This window comes from Nymphaea colorata, chromosome 9, assembly GCF_008831285.2.
Source record: "Nymphaea colorata isolate Beijing-Zhang1983 chromosome 9, ASM883128v2, whole genome shotgun sequence".
Classification (NCBI taxonomy): Eukaryota; Viridiplantae; Streptophyta; class Magnoliopsida; order Nymphaeales; family Nymphaeaceae; genus Nymphaea; species Nymphaea colorata.
Genome location: NC_045146.1, coordinates 14,184,515 through 14,207,596, shown reverse-complemented (window position 1 = coordinate 14,207,596; position 23,082 = coordinate 14,184,515). Strand labels below are relative to the sequence as shown.

The following is a 23,082-nucleotide window of genomic DNA, read 5'->3' as shown; positions in this document are numbered from 1 at the left end:
GCTTAGAAAATATAAAGTATGAGTTGTTTATTTATTTGTTCAATAACTCTTACACTGTCGCATCAAACACAACTTTTTATAAAGTAAAACCGTTGTAGCATAATCTTTCAAATATGGAAATGACCTTAGGTATTTGGGTCTCATAAGACTATTTTGATTTTTTTAGACTTGGTTCTAAATAAAAATTAAATTGATATAGCAGATTTATTAAACAAAAAAACATCTAGTTATCCGATCATAGTCTGTGGACTGCTTATTGCTTTCCTGGAAGCTCAGCTATATGGAAAGCTGTCAATGGTTGATGGATTCTAGTTGAATGTAATATCCAATGGCATGTTAAAATGGAGCTTTGTATAACAAACTCGCGGTCTTAGAGTTTTGAGATTTTTGGTAGACAGGAGAGTTGTCTTTTTACTGTACCTATAATTTTTTGTTAATATGGGAAGAGGGCCTATTCCAACAGCAGATCTTTTTTCCTGCAAAACTCAACACTAAACTTAGTTTGAAGATAAACTATAACAGTAGTTAGTGTTAAAGTCATGTTCAACACTAAACCTAGGTCTAACATAAAGGGACATGAGTTCCAAAAGAATTTGTTTATTTCTACACGAAGCATAAGCGCTTGAAGCTAGGGGCATAGATAGGTGGGGGCTCGTAGGGTGTATGCTGCACGGAGCTCAATCTGAAGCTTTCAAATCTACATGTTGGATTTTGGTAGACTTGGGTTCAGTTATATAATACAACTTCATGACACCAAGTCACTGTTTCACTATCTAAAATTTGTTAATTATATATTTAGTGTCCCATACAAAAAAATTTCTGGCCTCAACTCCAACCCTATCGGGTGCAATTGAAAATTTATGTAAAGGTGTAAAGAGCGAGCATTTGGATGACGACAGCCATGCACAACTCCTCCTATCGAGAGCGAGATGTGGTTGAGCATATGCAGCAGCGGAGCTCGATGGTTCACCACCTAGAAAGAATTCCAGGGCCGGCCAGCAGTCAAGGGCATGAGGAGCAGAGTCAAAATTTTGCTTGGCCCAAATGAAAAGTATTCAAAATTATAAGCACAAAATTTTATTTCCTTAAAATTTGAAATGGGGTCATGGCCCCTACCAGCCCCCTCTTTGGCTCCCGCCCTCGAGAAAATCATACCTTTAGTGGGATGCTTCCACATCTTCATCCTAAATAAAATGGCTGAGGAGAGAAAAGATTAAGAGGATACTTTCGGCCAAAGCACTCTGCTGGGCTGACATCGACACTGAGTGGTGAAAGCTAGGGTAAGAATAACAAAAAAAAAAAAAAAGAGTGGTAAGTAATTAAAAATGAATCAAATTGCACCATCTCTGTGATAGGTACCAAAACATGCCAAGTTGGGTCGTTAGAGTCGGTATCACAGCCATGTTCTGCAGTCACATTGAGTAAATATTTTTGTATCACTACTAAGTTCAATATTTAAAACTTATAATCTGAAATGCAAGACTCTGCTTTTTTAAGATAGTAGTATTATAGTATATCAAGTTTGAGAATGCTATGAAAATGTCATATAAACTTGAAGAATTTCATATAATTGTATAACCCCGTTTGTGGCCCTTTTGAGTATGAGCTAAAGTGGGTGTAACTAGATTGCATCAATTAGTAGTTTGACTTTGCATGTTCCTTATTTTCATATGTCACAATTTTTCAATGGAAAACTATTTTTTGAGGTTTTACATTCCCAAGGTTAAAGAAAGATAATGTTTTAGTCTTTCCAATGCAAAAAAAAAATGTCAAGATTTAATATCCAGATGAAAAGTCATTATTAAAGCAAGTGGTAAGTTGAAGTTGCAATATTATAGATTTAAATGTCCAACAGGATTTAACATCTTGTCTGAATGGAGGGAAGGAGAGGATATTGATAGATGGAATGGGAAAAAAAAAATCGATGGAATAATGATGAGGAGGAAAAAGAAAGGAAAGAAATGGCCTTCCTTTCCTGCACGTCTCTTCATTTATGAGGGATTGGAAATGCATTAAATCACTCATTTCCTTCTTCTCCTTTTCATTTCCTTTCATTCGTATCCAATTATAATTTTTTACCCATTTTCTTTCCTTCCTTTTAACTAGCAATCCAAAGATAATAGATGCTAGTCTTTCTACTTCTTTCTCTCACTTTCCTTCCATCTAAACAGGCTGTGAGCCCAGGTTGAACCTGGTGGGGCGGGGCTCGGGCGATAACTATATATATATATATATAAGCTTTAACTTTTTTAAGAAAAAAAATTGGGCCCGACTCCGAATCAGGCCAAGCTGGGCCGTCCCCAAATTATAAATAAGTTGGCTCTTTCTTACAAGTCAAAATCATGAGTTATAACTCAATCATTTAGGAGATCATTAATGGTCACTTCGTTTTAATAATCTTAAATTGTTCTAGTAATTGGATGAATGCTTTCCGCATTTAAGAACAGATATTGTCCTTTGAAGATAAGATACCTTTAATAGTTTGGCTTGCTTGAGTTGAAATTATGACCTCGCATGATAGCACGCCACATAACATTTTGAGATGAAAATATATGTTGTACCAAGTTTGTAGAAGCGTGGAAGCACATAAACGAAAGTTTTGTTGAAACAAACACTTACCCCGAATCTTTGTTCAATTCCTTGCAATATACTTAATTATTCAACTAATTATAAACTTTACTCATTCACATATCTCCTAATGATTGATAGGCACAATGATCAATTTTCATATTATGTAAAAACAGATTGGCTTGCATACACTTTTTTTAATTTTTTTCAGTGGGAAGGAGCTTATAATCGTATTATAAGTCTTGTCACAGTCTCCAAAACATATCTTCAAGCAACTGCATCCATCTATAAACTTCAAAAAGTAGATTTTAAAGTGATAATTAATTTGACAGGCTTTAGTAAAAGGGGAAAAAAAAAGGAAACCTGGCAGGTTTTCATATTACTTATCACACAGGAATTTGAACTATTATTAAACGCGAGATGTTCTATTGCTAGTCTCCTTTTTCTTTTTTCGTTAGATAGTAATAGAAAGTATATATTTAATGGAAATAGTAGGTATAGAGAAAATAGTAATGCATTTACAACCAAGTGGTCATTATAGACATGAAAGCTTCCAATACTGATATTTATATGTCTTTTTGGTTAAACAGTGAAGACAATGTATTTAATGAAAAAGGAGATAGAAAGAACAACGAACTATTTAAAGAAAAGAAAGATCAATATAATATCATTTGGACATACAACCCAAGTTAGCTTTATGAGTTAAAATTGCAACATCACCTCCTCGAATGACATATCCCTGTTCTATATGATAACACACAATGACTGCGTTCATCAGTAGCTAAGTATTGAATTAATGGACCAAATACGAGACTCCATTAACACTGTAGAACGCGCGATGATCTTTTGTACAAGGAAACGTCAAACACGGAGACATCGTCGGTAATGAACAGGCCGCCTTACAAATCCGGCCAACGGAGATGTGGATTCAAGCAGACATGGAGGAAAAAGAAAATGGTACTATATTTCTTCCACGTTGATTAAGATACAGATCTAGTGGGTGAAAATCAGGTTCTTTCCATTTTCTTTTCTTCTGCATTTTTGTACAAAAGATTCTTCTGCAGTACCGATAAGCTTTGAAATCATTCAATTATGACACGAGAAAGAAGCTTTCAAAGGCCTTAAGAACAATGGCCGACAGTATACTAAAATCAGATCTCTTTCTATAGTTGCACCAAACAATTACAGTTCTCAACACCTGTCTGTATGTTAATGACAAAACGTAACGTGATTTTCCTTTGTGGTATCTGATGCAAGCCTGAATGATTCACATTTCTAAGCATATATATTTTGTTAGAGTCGAGATACGGCAGCTTCTCTATCCGGATCCTTCATGATCTAGTCTGTAGAACAAGGTAAATTAATTTTCCCCAACAGTCACCAGAACGCGGTAACTTTAGCAGTGTAGGCAATGTGAGATGGGGTGCATGTTGAGGTGTGAAACCATTCGTAAGATCCACCTTTAGTGGTAATTCTTCAAAAAAGTAGAATGCCATTTTCATGGCTTCTCTGTAACGAGATGAGAAGTACTTGGCTCGTCTTCTTCTGTCACTATAAACTCCACAAAACTCTCTCCCTGAATTTATCTGTCTTTCGGGCATCTTCAAGATATCTTCTTTGATTTTTGTTAATTTGGCCACATCGATAAGAAGGGGGCGACATTCATAAAAGGACATTCTTGATTGAATGAGTCCAAGAAAGTGGGTATCTTCAAATACGGAATATCTGAACTCCGTTGGTTGTCTTCTTGCTATGGATGCACAAGACTAAAGGAAAAAAGAATAGAAAAACTTTAGGAAGGAAGATGGAAAAGATTAAAAGGTCATTCTCATATCAGAAGCCATAATGGTGAAAGCAACCCAAAGATCTATCCGAATAAAGAAAGCCTTGTCCTTCATCTTACCTGTACTGCGGGGAAATAAAATATTTCCCATAGAAGTTCACACAAAATGTCTGCTTTCTTCGATTTATCTGTCATGTTGCATGCTTTTAACCGTGGTTGGGTAACAAGTTCTTTAGCAGGCTGTTCACCTTCATTTTTGGACTTTTTGGGAAACCAAGTATCACCACCCAATGTATCAGGCCAGATTTTGGTGACTCAGGCTAAGTCCTCGTGGTTCTTCAATTTACATGTTAGTGTCGCTTTTTGCAGTACAAAAAGTTGATGTTTTGAAAATTCAAAATGGACACTCGCAACTTACCAATAAGGGTAAACACGAGTCCAGTCGAGCCCAAGTTCAGTCAGTTCGAACTCGACTCGACTAATGAAACCTCAAGAGCTCGAGCTCGAGAATAGCTCGATGAAAGTAGTTCGAGCTCAACTCGGTAGTTACATGTTGAGATCGAGCTCGACTCGATTAAGGCTCGACAACCTTGTTTGAATATAAGTGATATTCATCATTATGTATTGAACTCGAGCTCGACTCGATTAAGACTCGTCAAACTCGTTTGAATAGAATTGATATTCATCGTTACGTGTTGAGCTCGAGCTTAACTCGATTAAGGCTCGACAAACTCGTAAATCTGTTTGAATATATCGACTTAATTAAGGCTCGAGCTCGACTCGACAATTACGTGTTGAGTTCAAACTCAACTCGATTATTTGAACGAGTCGACTCCTGAACTCGAGTTCGACTCATTAAGCAAATGACTTGGTTCGGACTCGTTCGTGAGCTGAGCTTTAACGAGTCTCGTTGTTCGCCCCTACCTACCAGCTCTTACCCTTTCCATTGCAAGGATCCCCTTTTTGGGATTTCATAGTAAAAAGTTAAGATAGCTTTTGGACGACAAGTGTGAAAGTCGTATTCAAACCAAGATTTGTAAAAACTTAGGTTGTATATTAATGACACCGTCAAAACATTGTTTAACGGAAATCGGGTTTCTTGAAAAAGCTATGTTTGGATGACACCTTCAAAATACTTAATTTTGTGACAATTAAATTTTGTGCATGACACCTATTTTGTGTATTTGGGTGCAAGAGCAAAACAATGTTTTCTTCAGTAAAACCTGCAAGGAGATAAAGGCATTCTTTTGTTAAAACTGGGTTTTTCATAAACCGGGCTTCGGCCGCTCATCCACACATGCCTCAAATGCTATTTTAGAAGCAAAAAAACATTTTTCCTTTAAAATTGTTTTTAACGTTAGTTACCCAAACTTCCAAGCTTCTGAAAATTCTTGTTTTCCTAACAAGTTGAAATACCACTGCATTTAAGTTCTGTGCTTATTTCAGCTAGCTAATTGCACAAAGGATTGACATTCACAGGAATGAACTAACCGGTGGCCTCTTAACAGCGATGCGTTGGCTATTTATATTTTGATGTGGCTCCAAATTTTGGTTTCCAGTGTTTGAATGACAAACGAAAATGTAGTTTTGAACCAAACTGGGTTTTTATGAACTCGCTGAAAAGCTTTTCGCCTCTAAAACCAACTCGCAACAGAGGTTACCCTGCTATAAATTCAAGCCTCCTTAGTCTAGGACTTGTATATATATATATATATATATCTATATATATATATATATATATATATATATAGACCATTATTGTTTTATCGAATTTTTTATAGGTATTAGAAATAGATGGATAAAATATTTTACTTCATTTAAATTTCAATAACCCCTTTACCCCTCACTTTTTGTCGTACCCAGTAATAGAGACGACATATTTGGTCACCTCAACCTTATTAACGTACTAATAATAATACACCTACAACAGCATGAGCTCAATTTTTAAGAGCCCAAAACCAAGCCAAACAGAATTATTTTAGTCTAATTGATTCGTTTATTTAATATAGAATCAATAGATCTGGCTGTCCATTATTGATGGGCGAGTGGCCAGTTTTTAAAATCCAACTGCACGAATAAGCTCGGAGGCCGGATCTATAAACTACATTAAAAAAGGGTCTAAAATCCAATACACATGTTCAACTTTATGGAGATGTAAATCAACAGTTTTACATTGTTTCAAACCTATAAAAATATAGACAGATAATAAATGTCTAATCAAATGTGATGCAACAAAAAATAGTAGAATGTTGAATTCCAATTCTTACATATATACAGCACACACTATAAAATCATTAAGGAAGTTAATTTTTTGGAGGTAAAAAATGACTTCGTTTCCAATCCAAAACACCTTTTCATGTCGCTTTAGATGATACCAAAAATCCATTTCTGACAAAACTTGTTTGAAAGAAGTCAATAACTGTTGCATTATTAAGTATAGTGAGGGTATCGTGATACCAAAGCAACTCTGGACCTGAAGGAAAGACAGAAATCTAAATTGGCAAGGTGGGAGGCTTCGATCCTCATACCTCTGCTCACCCAAGCGAGGCTTCGATCCAACTGCTACCTACGAAAAAACTATTTTTTAGTGTGCCATCCAAACGCTAGCTATGAATTATTCGAGGGATAAACACAACTGAACTTTTCATGAAGAAGACGCTGGGACAGCTCTATGGCGCACCCGCACTTGGAGAACTACTGGACGGTAGCTTCATGAATGATGGCGATTGTCTTAGTACTCCGCACATGCACCAGCTTCTCTTAAGATCTGATCGACTCTTTGGACCACCTACTGCAAACGTACTGCCTTCAATGAAATGTCTACGGTTTCAGGCATTTGATTACAGAATCTCACCGTCTTCAGCCGGGAATCGGCCGTGAAATAACATCCGATTAATTATCTGATGGAGATTTGACATGCCGTAAATTTTGTTTCAACTTGGTGGAACCAAGCAAGGTTTCGAAAGATCTGGATCTGATAATTAGACATGAATGATGAATGAAGTTAAATCTACATTTCGAACACCAACTAAACCAGAGTCAGCGTGTGTTTGAGAAAGAGAGAGATCAGAGGAAAAGGACAGTTCCCGTGTGATCCGGGATACGTTGCATGTAACAAGAAGGGGCGCTGCCATGGAACAAAATGATGGGTCACGAGCAGAATTTGGCTTTTGCTTCGGGGGAAGAGGAAGGGAAGGGACGGCCATTGATGGCGGAAGTGGCCGTATGCGCCCTTCACAGGAAGCAATCAGGCGGCAGACTGCGCGGTCCACGAGAATCTATCCTTCTTTTTCACATCTCCCCTGCGCTGCTTTCTTGCTTTTGCCCTTGCCCTTTTGCAGCGACGAACTAATGCGCGAGTGAAACTGGTTTTTCTGTGACATAAATGGCCTGCAGTGGACCGGTGTTCTTCCTGAATCACTTTTACTGCAATTCGTAGATTGAAAGATATTAAGTTTGGATCTTGCGCTGCCTTCGAACTTACTAAACCTCTTGGCTTAATAAATATGTGATACCAATCTCGAGATGCATATGTTCATTCAAATAGGAGCAGTGATACGCCAAAATGTTATGGTCGGAAACCACCGTCTCATACATGTACTTGTGTGAAGAGAGCACAGCCTTTTTTATCTGTTCCAAATCTATTTTTCTTTTTCGGTTGGATCTAAGCCAATTGTATTCAAAAACTTAGGAAGCTCTCATCGTGAAACTCCAGTCCGATCTCATAAGCTATTGATTTTTAACCTCTCTGAAAAGCCTATTGATGTTGAGAATGTCTAACTTCCTGTGGTAATATTAAAGCACAGAGAATGCAAATTATACTCTGGGATGAAACACGATTTTTAATTGGCTGTTTTCACAGAAAAGAAGTTACAAATAATGCAACTATGAATCTTATTGAGAGCTCCCATCTTTTCCTTTCCCATCCTGATGGGTATCCAGTTCCATGGAGATCCTGAAAGACAGTATCAGATACAGAATGAAATTCAAAGTTCAAAAGTCCAAAATATATTCTTGAGTTGCAACTGTAGTGACTTCCTCTTGATTCTTAAGTCGATTTAAATCAATCGATTCATCACTTGAGCCACATTAACAATGTCGGCCACTGAATGGGTGAAGCTCATCAGTTCCAACCTAACTCTGAATTCATTAATATTCCTATTGATGCTTGGGTGAAGCACGTTCAAGGAGTGGGCGTTGTCCACTAGGAGGAAGATGGATGTGCCCACTCAAATGAGGAGGGATGGGGACAGACCTCCCTCGAATTAAAGGCCCCCCATAACTCTAAATGGATGGCGAAAGGGACACCACCACCCACGCAGCACTCTCTGCTTGGCTCTCTGTGTGCAGGCGCGTGCACAAACTATGTCCCTATATGATCCAATCTACATTCATTCTTTAATGACTTTGCATTCACTATGACGGAATTCTTCATTGGAAAAACCCAACATTTTTCTTATATGAATATATATAAGGGCATTCAAAAGCTTGGCAAGAGTCAGATGGAAGGTTTGGTGATTATGAAGAGCAGAGCATGTGATTTCCACATGCTGTTGGGCCCCTCTCCCCTTGGCATAATGCAATCAAGTAGGCATGCATAAGCACGCCCCGATTTGTTGCAATCGATAATAGAGCATCATTGTCCTTAGTAAAGAAGAAGAATCGAGATTGATATAAATAAGTGAAAAGACAGCGCAGGAGAGAGCAACTTAGCAGAATTATGAGCATGAATATGAGGATGATATGTTGGGTAGAACATCTGAATGAACATGTGAATAGGTTGGCATGAGATGGGACCTGAACTAGCAGGATAAAATTTACTCAGGATAGCCAATGTAATGCTAAAATAAATATGTAACAAGTAAATGCGTGAAGAACTTCAAATACAATTGCACATGAAATGACAGAACAGCAAAGAAGAATAAGAAGATAAGCCACAAGATGTGATTAGTGATAGCAGCCTGATTGTGGGGGCCATACGACACAGAAACAGTTTTGGTGGGACTCGACGCCTCCAATTGCATCGAATCATGAAAAGTTGCAATCCGAAAAGAGAAAGGCAACAGGAAAAGTTCTCTATCTTCCATAAAAGCCTCAATGCACTGTCTTCTGATCTTCATTAAAACGAACCAAACACCATTTACAAGGAAGGGAAAAGCAAAATGCAAAAGGAAAAAAAGGAGGAATGAGAAGAGAAAAGCAATAAAAGAAAAAGATTGCTTTCACAGTAAACAAATCTCTCTCTTTTCCCCACAGCAGTCAATGGAAGCGGGTAGACTTAATTATAGCATCGCAGTGAGGTGGGTCCGTCCAACTATCATTTCAAAGGAAATAACATAAAAACAGGTAAAAGAGAAGGCCCACGACCATCTCTCTCTCTCTCTCTCTCTCTCTTGTTGCAGAGGCCAAGTGGGAAAGGAGGAGGTTGGGGAGCACACCCTTTGCTGCTACTGCTGGCTTTTACGGCTTCTTTCCTTCCTTTGAAGGTCTTTAATGGCGAATACAGCAGGACCCAGCTGCCCGGCTCTTCTTGCCTGTACCTTCTTCCTATTTACTTAAAAATCCTAAGATGAACTTAGCCATGTAAACCATTGTGGCTTTCATAAACCAATTTCATGCAGATGAAAGAAAGAAGACTCCTGTCTCAATTGAAGAAGAATCTGCTGCTAACAAAGAAGAACAAGAATGGGTTGCTTTCTTGTTCAACGCCGTTGAAGTTTAAATTACTTTGTTTGTAGCTGTACGACGAATGTAATTTTTCTCACACACATGCACATATTAAGAAAATAAAAACTTTGAAGAACATTACTGAAAACTTTGAAGAACATTATTGAAAGAAACCCAAGGGCGTCAAAATGTACGGTTAAAAATTTCAAAGTTTTACAAATCATGATTTCATTTATAAAAGCATAACAAGAAGTTTGGTTTGCAACCCGGAGAAAGAAACTATGCCAATCTATTTATAACATCAAGTCATGAAAAAGTATTCTCATTTAGCTTGAGGTACACAGAATGCAACAAACCTTAACAGGCACCATTTTATATATAAAGAGAGAGAGAGAATAGATATTAGACCGCTCAAACGACTTTTTATGTCTTTCTTCTTGTCGAGCATTGGTGAGAAAACATGGGCATCGTCATCATCAAAATAATAACAATAATAATAAAGAAGAAGAAGAAGGGCATTTCTCAATCCCTGATACTTTTGTGTGACATATAACACACAAACACATGATCAGCTACTAAATATGACTTTTTTTATATGAAAATTGAGATTAATGGGCGAGTTCTTCACAACTCACAAACTTGGAGACGTAGATCAAATTCACATCGACTACCCTGGCTTACAACCAGCAGACATTTTTCTCTGCTTCATTATGATTCCAAGTTCGTTCCCAATGCGGACTTTTTTTGTTATCTACATGTTTGACAACCTTTTTTTGAAGCCTACAATCCACCTGAACTTTGCTTTCTGTTTTTTGGGTCTGTACCTTGCTTTGTGGAAAACATTAAATTCACTTGTTAAATTTAACAAAAAAATCAAATTGGGAGCCTTCAATTAAAAGGCGAAACCGAATTTCACACTTGCCTCAAAGCAGGTTTTGGGAAAATGCCGTTCTTACCACCATAAGGTATGGTTGACACCATATTCTAATATGTTCTTTACATATTATAAACCAGGTATTTAACCATGTTCGATTTCAATGTACAAACTTTCGTGTTTTTTAGTTTCTTCCACCAGAAAATTCAACTTTAAGATGTCCTCTGTTTTATAAGGATAGCTGATTTGAATTGGATATCTGACTGACCCATTCCAAAAAAATCAGCTACGAAAAAAATTTAATATACGATTAAAAAATCATATCAAATTTTTAAGAAATGACATCTGATTCGATTCAAATCAGATCTAGCTTTAAATAAATATATCTATAAATACCCTTACAAGATTCAATCAATATTCGGAGTCAGATATCAATGTAAAAGTCGGATGTCTGACTTTTCATCATTCGTATTTCAATCCAAACATATGAATATATATAAAAAAAAAGCAGATATGGCTAAAAATATATCCTAATTCAAAAATCCAATCCATTGACATCCTATCTGCAAACAAATGCTAAATTTATAAATTTACGAAAGCACAAACGCTTAAGAGTGTTTACTGCAACCACGTAATAAAATATGTTAAAGCCGGTTCATACCAAATTAGGAATGTTTAGTTCAAAATTCGGAAAACACGATCATATATTTATCTGTACCGTGTACGTGAATGTATGCGTTGTGAAAAGCATTTTAAAGCTATGTTTTTAATGGACTTTTTTTCTTCAAAACAAACAATTAGAAAGATGCAACCTACGTGTTTAAAACATACAAACCTGACAAAAATCATTTTTTTGGGGCATAAAACCTTGGGTTAGAAGAGCCAAAGATATTCAAACCATTGATGTTGAAATCTTATAAAATATTTTCTGCCCATACAAAAACACAACAATTTTTATACATTAATAACGTTTCGAATGTAAAAAACCCAACAATAAAGTAAGTGGCAAAAAAAAGTGAAAATGTGAAAAGCAAAGGGACACAGTCAACCCGTCTCAGATGTTAAACGTCTCTCTCTCTCTCTCTCTCTCTATATATATATATATATATATATATATATATATATATTCAATAATTTCATCGCAAGTACTTTTTACAATTTTTGCTTGAAAACCAGAGCACCATCTTTTCCAACAAACGATAAGCAAAACCTCAAAACGTGGTTTTAAAAATTTCAAATCATTGACTCCGGAATTCCGTAATAAGACCTATGCATAAATTTACATGATTAATTTCTCTTTATAGGTTTTCAAATTTAGAAAATTCATTCACATGATTATGTTTGTGAAAAGTACGCTCACAAGATACTTTTACTGTTGCACACGTGTGTACGAGAGAGGGAGGGTTCTAAAGCAAACAAGGTCAGGATAAAATTTCATACGCTCTTTAAACAGAAGAACTCAATCAAAAGATGCAACAGAATCAGAATATTCGTAAATCAAGCATATAAACTTTCCTTTCCTAATTATTTCACGTTTATTGAATATAATAAAACAATATGGATTCTCGTTTTGATTAAGTTTGCTGGTAAACAAAGAAACCGAATCATCAAAAGCTGCCCACCATTATCTGGTATTCTACTTGAAACAGCACCAGTGCTGCTCTTTGGCAAATTTCAATAAATCTGATATATTATTTACAACTCAGAGACATCAGACCTATAAAAGAATAGTAACAGACAGAACAAACACATGCAATATTCACCATGTTCAATCAACGAACGACCTTACACTTTTATCTCCATGAGTTGTTCAACAGGATTACGACATATAGGACACCGATTTGATTGATGCCTCAATATTTCTGCACATTCACTGCACATGCACTGCAGGAAACAGGATAGTAAAGAAGAAAAAAATATTCAGTACAGATGTTCATATGCATGAAAACTCAGGCATACCAGAAAACTTATGCATCTGCAAACTAGTTCTTACCATGTGTCGGCAAGGCATTACTGCGGTATTCCTTCGCTCGGACATGCAAATTACACACTCTTTTCCTGCGTCGTCATCAAACTCTGATGTACTTGATGAGCCTATGCCATAAATCTCCTGCAATTCATAACGGACGCCATCTATCCATAGTATTTGCTTGATGACCTTAACCAGGAATTGCTCACTTTCCTTCTTCTCAATGACTGACAGAGTGATCTGAGCGTGTGGCTTAGTACCAGAGGGCAGGGAGCACGCCTCTGCTGATATAACAAGAGGATAGACTTCATCAGGTGATGGTTTGTTGAGATCATCTAGCGCAAAAAAACCAAGATCGATGCCAGTCCCTGATGCCTGGCAAAATTTCTGACCAACGCCCTTCTGGAAAGGGACCTTAACAGGCTTATAAACCTCTGGCTCTTGAGAATCGAAGGTACACTCTTCTCCTTCCTTTGCCATGTAGAAGATAGTGAAACTGGATTTCAAGTATAAAACCAAGCATAATTAAGATCTTGTGGAGCAGTCAACAGAGGTATAGGTTTCCTTTTCTTTTCTCTTTGGAACCATAAAGCATACTGTTTACTGAAAAAAAATACTAAAAAAGGAAAAAAGCAGAAAAAAATAAATGATATGGCATAAATTTTTTTGAGGTTGATGTAAAAGGCAAAAAGTACAGAGTAAATAAGATAGGAGAGGGGCTCAATTTTCATAATTTTTGTGGATGATGAAGTCCAAACTACCACCATGCCTTATGAGGATAAGGCCATGGGAAAGCTTAGGCTGCAGCACTGTTGGTCCTTGATCAGGGTTTCCAATGTAACACACATAATAACCCCGTAGTCCCATTTTACTCACCCTAGGGTGAGGATGTAATAACAGTTGGTAATTCGAAAACGGAAGGACTTGGTGGACACATTTTGGAAAAGTGCTTGCCGTGATAGATCATTTTTTCTGCGCATATCTTGCATTTCCTATTTTGGAGCAACAAGTGCTTACAAATGCATATTGGCTTACGGCAACCAAAATGAATTATTACAATGATGATGGCATCAAACTTAGAAGGCAGGGAAACATGAACAGCTTACAGTAAGACGACAGCAACAAAATGAGCTCCTTTTATGATGGATATCCTAGACTAAAGCACTAAACCATCAAGATGAGGACAGCGAATATTGACTAGTGTAAGACATCCAACCAATCCAGCAGTAGGGCATCATTGGTGGACAAGAAAGAAACTATACTGCACCTTGGGCTACTTAACACTGATGTGATACTCAGAAATGAGGGACAGAGCGATTTAAAAAGTTCAGAAGAGAAAAAAAAAAGTTAGACCAAACTTTCTTAACAACTTTGAGTATCATATCAAAGTTAAGTAGCACAAGATACAAAAGAAATCACAGCCAAAAGAAAGCTACAGTCAATTGGTTTCCAAAGTCAAAGCATATTGCATCTCATACCAAGGAATATTTTAAACAGAACATCAAGTGTTTACTAATGTAACCAAGGAAAATAATAATGGTACAACTGCAACTTAATTTCGCTTTCCGTTTCCGGTATCAATAGTACATGACTAACTGTTGGTTATGGAGGAAGAAAAAGGTCAACAAGCCATGGAGACTCGAAGGCCTACCATCACATAAAATAGAAAGACAAATTTTGTGGAAACTAAGATGGCAAATGACATAACACATGAGCCCAAAAGAACCTTCAAAAGTAGTTAACGAAGCAAAATTAAACGAAATCTTAGCCTCATGCACTCGATGAATCCACAAATCTCCTGCAATCCATTGACCCACAGGTGATACTACTCCATGATCACTTTGAGTACCCAAGATTCACCAGAGTTGCACATATACATAAACCCAGGATTGGGTCTCCCCAAATTACAGCTTGCCAATTGAACTTCTTCAGCACCTCATCTACTAATCAGGCAATTTAATTTACTGCAATCCCCCTTTGACATTGCAAGGACATGTTTTTCCTTGCTCATTTATTTATAACAACAAAAGTTTTAAATCACTAAAAACATATGAATGACGATTTTGGGGAAAATACAGAAATCATGCAAAAGAATCTTCAAAATTTCAAATAGTTAACAATGGTATAAATCCCAGATAACATAAGGGGGTCCCACTAGTGCATCTTCTATATAAAATATTATATTTTGTCAATTCCTGGTCATGAAGTGCATTTCATTCTATAACTATAGAGTTATAAATTTTGACTCTTGAAGAAAATGAAAAGGTTAGAAAATTTCATCCAACAATATCATTTGGATGCCACTATCACGTATGGATAAAATCCAATTTCATGTCTATCAAGAACAAAGTGGAGCATTGCGTGACACCTGCGAGGTGGGTTAGGATCCATCATTCTAGGCACCCAAGTCAATTTTGGACCAAGTTGTTTCAGTTCACATTAGAGCCAACTTAAACACTAAAACTGGGTTCCAAGTTGCAATGGCACGTGCATTAAAGGGGGAGGATTAAAAGCACCTCATGTGTGCGAAAGAACCTGATGATAGTCCTATATCAGAAATTTTGAGACATCTTCAGAAGTTTATGTATAAATAAAACATTATCTGAAATACATGCAAACTATTCAGACCTTGTACATCTAAGTACAAAGGAAATCAGCCAGAATCGGATATGGGACAGCAAAAATGACAATGTTCAGATTGTGTAGGAGATGTTGCTTAACAAGGTCACATCTCAGTTCAGATGGTGTTGGCAAGAACAAATAATCCCTAGTTATGTGCAAATGCAAGTGCCTAAAGACTTTACCTCCCCCTCATCCACTAAGGAGCTTGAAATTCCACCATGTACTAAAGGAGGTTAAGTATCTTGCCTACCATATGTTTTAACACCCTTAAATCTAGAATTCATTTCTCAGATAGAGCTTGTGGTCCATTTCCATATGTGAAAGTGTGTCTTCAGATTCTTCCTTGAGTTCTCAACTTGAATCCCTCAGCTCCTTCGGTCACTGTAACTGCCAAAGCAACTTAGTCTTCCATTGTGGCGCCTTCAACTAGATTACCTTAGCTTGTTGTGTTGAAATTCCTCGTTCTTAAGGACAATTTTATATTACGACCCAACATCATTCTCGTATGGTAGGTCTTCTAGTTTGAGAATTTTAGTCTGTTGTTTTAGCTACCATTTCTGCACAACAACCTCAATCCTCTTTTGAAGATCCCCCTAGACTCTCCATCTAATCAGCTGAAGTCTTCCTGCATTAGTCCCCTCTATTTATACAATGAATAACTACATCGTTTTTCTTCTCTTCTACTCTTATGAGTAAAAAAGTGTAAATTGAACTGCTCTTCCAAGAAGATTGAGTTTGATGGCTTCATACTCCCAGGGCAGTGCACACAACCAATATGCCCGGAAAAAAGAAGGGGGAATCAAGGGTTTTTTGGATGTTTAAAAAATGTCTATTTTAAAATTTTTAATATTTTATTTTTTTCACTCCCTTTTTTTGTCCTTGTAGGGGGGCTCCCATTTTAGCGACAAGGGATGTTCTGATCATTTTGCACCCCTGCACCAGGGTAGTGCAAACCAGCTTCAGGTCAAGTATCCTTTTTTGACTTTTTTTTCTTCTCTGAAGCACATAAAAAGCAAAAACCAATTATCTTGCTCCATTTGACATATCCAATTCAAGAAATTCATCAATTCAGCATGGTAAGCTAAGTAACACATGCACCTTGTCTAAGTGGAGGTACCCATGTCAACACACCTGGACAGGGGCATAGACACGGGTGTGGCTTTGGACATGGCATCGACTGGCAGTCTGGCACCAGAGGCCTTGTCTGTCATTTCTGGATTTGGTCAACTTTGACCATGTTAAAAACTGTCCAGCTTTTAGCATTTGTTTTTGTAACATTACACATGAGTAGGGCTTGAAAGGGACTCTTCCATGCTTATCTGTATTTCATCTTTTTGTATTTATTTGTTTTTGTTCCTGATTGTTTTATGTCTTTATTTTTGTTATATATATGTGTGTGTGTGTGTATGCACAGCTGTGTCCTATACCCACACTCGTTGAAATTGCTGGGTACCTGTGTCCACACCAGTACCCATGTCCATGTGACATAGACACTAGAGATACTAACTTCATCCTTGTTTGGACTTTCATTATCTGCTCAACAGATTATATAACACTTCATAAATTTTAGTCATCACCTCCTTTTTCTTTTTTTTGCATATTAAGGTACACGACTTTGACACAATGGTGCCGCAGATAGACTGTTGCATCAAAGCCAAGTGCCTTGAGAATTGAGATGTATGCACAGCATGGGTGCAACATGGATACAATTGCAAATGTCCAATGGCAGTTATACTTTTATGGTCTAGCTCAAATGTATATATTTCTTTTATATTGTCTAAACAGCTTCTTATATAGATCTGCACTGATACCTGCACTTGTGACATACTACACGAAGAAGAAAAGCACACTTCAGATCATGGATTAAAGAAAAAATCAGATTTCTTCTTCTGTATATTGTATCCCAAATTGTGCACACTGAGTTTCATCTCTCTGGAGACGTGTAATGTTCAAAATAATTCTTCATCTTCCTGTAAGAATGAACATTCATTATTTTGAAGCCATGATTGGGCTTCCTTGAGAATCCGCACTAGGTTTCACTTCATTAGTGGTCACCATAGCACCATTTTCCTGAACCTGCCTTGGGTGACTATTCATTCCTCACGTACAGGATTCACCAGATGTCTCCCCAAACATATTTCACATTACGAGCCCCATGATGGGGTCATCATTAGAAACAAGAATCATGAAAAGTGAAAGCAACCAGCTTTTTTCTCCAGCAACAAACATCCTTCACTTCATTATATCCAATTCAATGAAACACTTCACATCACATCTACAGTCAATTTGCTAGCTATAATTATTCTGATTTTTTTTCTTCCAGTAATCACCACTAGACCACATATCTCAACAGCAAAAACACTCTGACATATGAAGCACCGCATACAAATATCCAATATAAGGTGGTGGTCAAAAATGAAAAAGGAATTCAAAACATCAAGATACCTTAGTAGTCAAAAGCACTTAGCCGCAGAAAGGCAAAAAGAACTAAGCAGGCCAAAAAGAGCATAAGAAAAGAAAAAAGACAAAGGAAAAGAGGGAAAAGAACGATAAAAAGTAAACAATAAGAAAAGGGCGGAAACAGAAAGAAAAAAGTTGAAAAAGGTAAAAGTAGAAAAAGAAGAAAATAGGAAAAAATTTTAAATATTGTTTTCCTTAGGTGCCTAGATGGTCCATCCTAATCGAAAAGGTGGGCTCCTGGCCTTGGCGCATTTTTTTACTACTAAGCAAGATACTTGGTTTGGAAAGGCTGAAATTTTATTTTAAATGTTCTAAAATCATCCACCACTATAATACAAAAGCCTAACTCAAGTCTGCCCAACATCAAATTGAGAGGATTCTTCCTCTATGCCAATGTCATCACATTTGAAACATGGTGGCTCTGCTTCTATCATGTTTAGAACCTGTCCAACTCATCATTATGGGCATGTTTGATGGGCCAGATAATCTCTTTTCTGCAGAGAAATCCTCTGTGCTGTGCTGGTCCTTATCAAACAGGAGTGAAGCTCGCTAAGGTGGACTTCACCTCATTACACACTTTTATATGTTAAAAAAAAAGGAAAAAAATGTCAGACATCTATGGTCTGTCCTTTTTATGCTGCTCTTTACACCCTATATGAAGATCTATGTAATGTGGATATGCAAGAAAGGTTCTCATACTCGTGTCAGCAATGCAGTTGTCAAACACGTGTGGCAAACCATGAGGGAACTTTTCGGATCAAATGTAGGTCAAGCTCAGTTCCAACCAAAATTTTTAAGGGAAATGTGCCAACCTTTTACTTGATTTTGTCATTATTTTTAACTTTAATTTAATGGAAGTATATGTATGATGTATCAATTATTAAACCTAGATACTATGTTCTTTGATGCATTATATATGAATTTTTTTCCTTCATTTTTTTGGTTCAAGGATGATGCACACACACACATATATATATATACATAAACATGCCACTAAAAGTAAACATAAACTGTTGTGCTATAAACCATCACTAGTGTACCTATGACAACTGCTTCTTAGATAGATTTTTAACTTTTAGCCATCTAGTAACATCTGGCATATATATATTACCCACCTGCCATGCCCCTCTACCCACAATTTTTTAAAATTATTGTGTCCAAACCTGAACTGCCATGCCCAGATTGGCACCCATATGACTTAGCCCTGGATGAGTCACCAGGTGTAGATTCAGTAAGGTCAACTTCACCTTGATTTACACCTTTGTATGTTAAAAAGAGAGGAGAAAGGTAGGAACCTTGACCTGGGATCCAATTTTTCTCCCATTGCTTTTGCATGCCCTGCATGAATTTACCAGGGCATCAAATAACCCCCTAATGTACATCTACCTGCTGGCACAAGATGTGTGGGCAAAGAAGTGAAGAGTTCAAACATATAGAAAAAAGAGGAAGAAGAAGGTAAGACGAAAAGGTGGCATGTACTGTCTTCATCAAGGTCGCCCAATAAATACTTAAACTTCACATTAAGAGATCCGAGACAAAAATATCCTTGATAATAAACTAAAGGAACTCTTCAAAAAAGGATGAGAAATGAGAACCATGCCTCTAAACTCAAGAAAATTGGCTCCTATCTCCCCTACAAGGACTTCTTAAGCATTTTAAGTATCACAAGAAATATAGCTGCCAAAGACACTGCATTCTTATATCAAACTTATCTGTGAAGAAGATGTGGTTTATGTAAGAAAGAACTTCAGTTTACCTACTACTGAAAACAAAAGAAGACATCAAAAATGTCAGTTCATTTTTAAAAGATAACAAGGCAGTTGTTTATATTACAACTAATTATTTTTTAAACTCCGACAACTTTCTAGATAACTGGTACAGATAATCAAACACCTGTATGATGCACCAATCCATTTTGTCCAGCAAGCAGATTGTGTTAAATGAGCCAAAGAGGAAGCACCACTTTTTCCTCTTGGTTGAACCTTGGAAGTAATTAATCTGGAATTCTTTCATACTTCACTTTTTATCATAGTTTAAAAAAAGACTGGACCCGAGACCATCCCAATAAAAATGAAGGCCGGTGGCCCGGTGCCTATTTACCAATTTCTATTGCCAACTGTAGCATGCCACCAACATCATCCTCATTCCCAAGAAGGAAGGAGTGGCCTATTTTGAAGGCTTCCAGCCTATCCAATTGTTATAATCTTTTGAATGCAAATGCAAGAAACAAAGGACCAGACTGAATGAAGTAGCAAAGAGCACAACGGGGAACACCACATGACCAGTTAAGTAGCATAAAATTGATACCACCAAGTTTATTTATAGATCAATGTACTTCAATTATATCACCTATATTACCAGTCACCACAACAATGGGAGCATGAAAGCTAACATAAGCTAATAATACCAAAGTTAGTTTATACTTTTATACTTTGTAGGTCTTGACTTCTCGTCATGAATTCATACTACACTATACATTAGAATTTACTAAGGAAAATATTTCTGTATAGTTCAAAATTGACACTAAAATGATGAAAATAATACATATCTTTCTTCAAACTGGTTCTATTAAAAAATTCTTGTTTGGCACACAATCTATTTCAGTTGTTAACAAGCAGTTCCAGCCTAAAAATCAATTGCTGTCCTCTTTAGTTACCTAGTTTTCTAGTAGTTCAGTTATTTCAGGTAGAAGGCAAAAGGCACCTCCTTCCATTCCTGGAAAACAGAAATGTGAATAACCTCTTCTTTTATTTCTTTTTATGTGAATGTACGGTCCTTTTGGACAGATGGGATTTGAATTTGCAATGCCAAAAAGGAAAAACCGAAAAAGGATCATACCAAAATTTAGTAGGATAGAAAATCTGAAGCAAAACATATCAAGGATCCAAGAGTGCAAGCAAGGACCTAGTATGGAAAATAGGATGCCTTTCCTATGTCATTTGCGCTTGACCAACTTAAGCCATAAATAAATAAATAAAACTTAGCCACCAGTAATTCTGTTTCAGGCAATAGCCAAGAATCAACCTTAAAGGCAAGGACTTTAAACTAAATAAGATCTGATTCTTCCCTCATTGTGAAAAAAATTACACAACAGTTACTGCTTACAACAGATAGACAAGAAGCACACGCAATATTTGCAAACTTACCACGGTTAACAGTTCACAATAAGGAACAGCATTGCAGCCACTTCTCAACGAAGCAGCAAAACTTATAGGCTTAACTGCACAGAAAAGTGAAGTCGGAGCACAGAAACGAATAAAATTTGGAGAAGAATGAATCTGATAAATTTCCAAGACAAACATAATATTACCTAAATTCGCACCATTAAGTCATGAAATTTAAACAAAATCTCAAACGAGGCTGTTAAGAACATGCCGAGAGGCAGGTAAAGCCAAACACCCACGTCCAAATCAAATGCAAAGTGCACATTTACCCATAAAACAGATTCTTCTAACCAGCTGAAGAACAGAAGAGCAGCAAACCAGGAGAAACGGTTGAAGAACCAAAGGAAAGAACAGAAATTACCTTCCGTCGACGGTGGAGTCAAAGGTGAAGGTGACCAAATGATGATCGGGGTTCTGCTCATCCACTTCTAGCCGGATCGTGTCCTTCCTCAAATTAACATCATTCCTGATGGTTGTCGCCTTGTTGTGATCCACATAGGGAGGTGGCGGTCGTAGTGGCGGACCAGGGTAAGAAGGGACGGGCTGAGGGTACGGGCACACGCCTCGCGGGTTCATATAGTAAGGGTGGCCCGATTGCCCGGACGCCGCATATGGAAGAGAATAACCACCCGAAAAGCGTGAATAGTGAGAGTAGTTCGGGTAATTGGGCGCGTAGGGTGGAGCATACGGTGTATTGGCAGCACAAACGTAAGAAGGTAAGGGCGGTGGGGGCAGTGGTGGAGCCGGATAATTCGCATCGTGACTAGATGATGGTGGTGGTGGTGGTGGCGGCGGCGGCGGGGGCGGGGGAGGTGGCGGTGGTGGTGGCAAAAGAAGTATTGAAGAAGAAGACGTCGTGATTGGTGGAGGAAAGGGACGAGGAGGGGGGACCTGATCGTTCCTCCTCCGAGTGCTAGAGGAAGAACCCATCGGTACCCCAAGAAAAGGAACTACCACTAATGAGGCGTAGTAGGTTTTTCTTCTATCAGACTCTCAGAATCAACGAACGAAGAAGACGGTACCCAAAGAAGAGGCACATGGGGCTGCAGGAAATGATGGAAAAATTCAGAGGGGCGTCATTGGGAGATTATAAGGAACTGCGTACACGCAGAAGGAGAAAGTGAGGTCCCCAGATGGGGTGAGGGATGATCAAAAGAATCCAAGATTGTACCTTCCTTCCACCCCCAACCTTGCTTCAAAAAGTCATTGGAGACCGACTCGAGTGGGAAGAAAAAAATGCGCAGAAAGATAGAGACACAGAAAGTGGATCATACTCAATTGGTTCGCGCAGGAATGGAAGAAGTATGTGAGAAGCAGGCGGCGACCCTGTCCGACGAGCCCGAAAATCTAAGGCCAGGGCCAGGCGGTCGCATTTAAGAATGGGCCGGGCCAGGCTCGGGATCAAAATTTAATAAAACCTATATTAGAACTTAATCCAACCTGCTCCGTTGCATCTTGAATTTTGTTGGCCTTTTTCTTTGCGGTTAAACAGACACGTTCAGTTTCAAACGAGAGCAATTGAACGGTTGGCGCAGAGTCACAAATTTAAATTTTTCATGAGAATGACCGAATTATAATTTCAAAGAACCAAACTATAATTTTTTTCAAAATTTTTATATAAAATATATGAAATCTTTTAAAATTTATATGCAACTTTTTTTTTTTAGGGCCAGCCCCTCCTGCTCCGCATGGAAGAATACGTGTTATTAGTGAAAAAAAAATTCTTCCTACAAATTCACAAAACAAAAAGACCATATGTAAATTTTATTGTCTATTTAATCCTACAGTCGATATGAGAAAGTTAATGGGTCATTACTTTTCCAAGTTGGAAAGCATAATGATAACTATAAAAGAGCTCTTTCATGCACCCGGGAATCTTTTCAGTACCTGATTGCTCATATCATATACTAAATACACGATATCAAGTAAAGACGATAGAGCATAATTGGCTTCCTCGTTAGATATGGTCAGTGGA

The 23,082-nt window shown here is 37.5% G+C and overlaps 1 protein-coding gene across 1 annotated transcript; it reads right to left on the bottom strand.

Moving 5' to 3' along the window:
- Window positions 1-12,379: 12,379 nt before the first annotated feature.
- On the bottom strand, window positions 12,380-22,462 carry LOC116260412 (probable E3 ubiquitin-protein ligase LUL3). The gene is made up of 4 exons (XM_031638740.2): window positions 22,279-22,462; window positions 21,469-22,150; window positions 12,886-13,357; window positions 12,380-12,776 (listed from the first exon to the last, which is right to left on the bottom strand). The coding sequence occupies exons 2-4, from the start codon at window positions 22,035-22,037 to the stop codon at window positions 12,678-12,680; spliced, it is 1,140 nt and encodes a 379-aa protein (XP_031494600.1). The 5' UTR covers window positions 22,038-22,150; window positions 22,279-22,462; the 3' UTR covers window positions 12,380-12,677.
- Window positions 22,463-23,082: the final 620 nt, after the last annotated feature.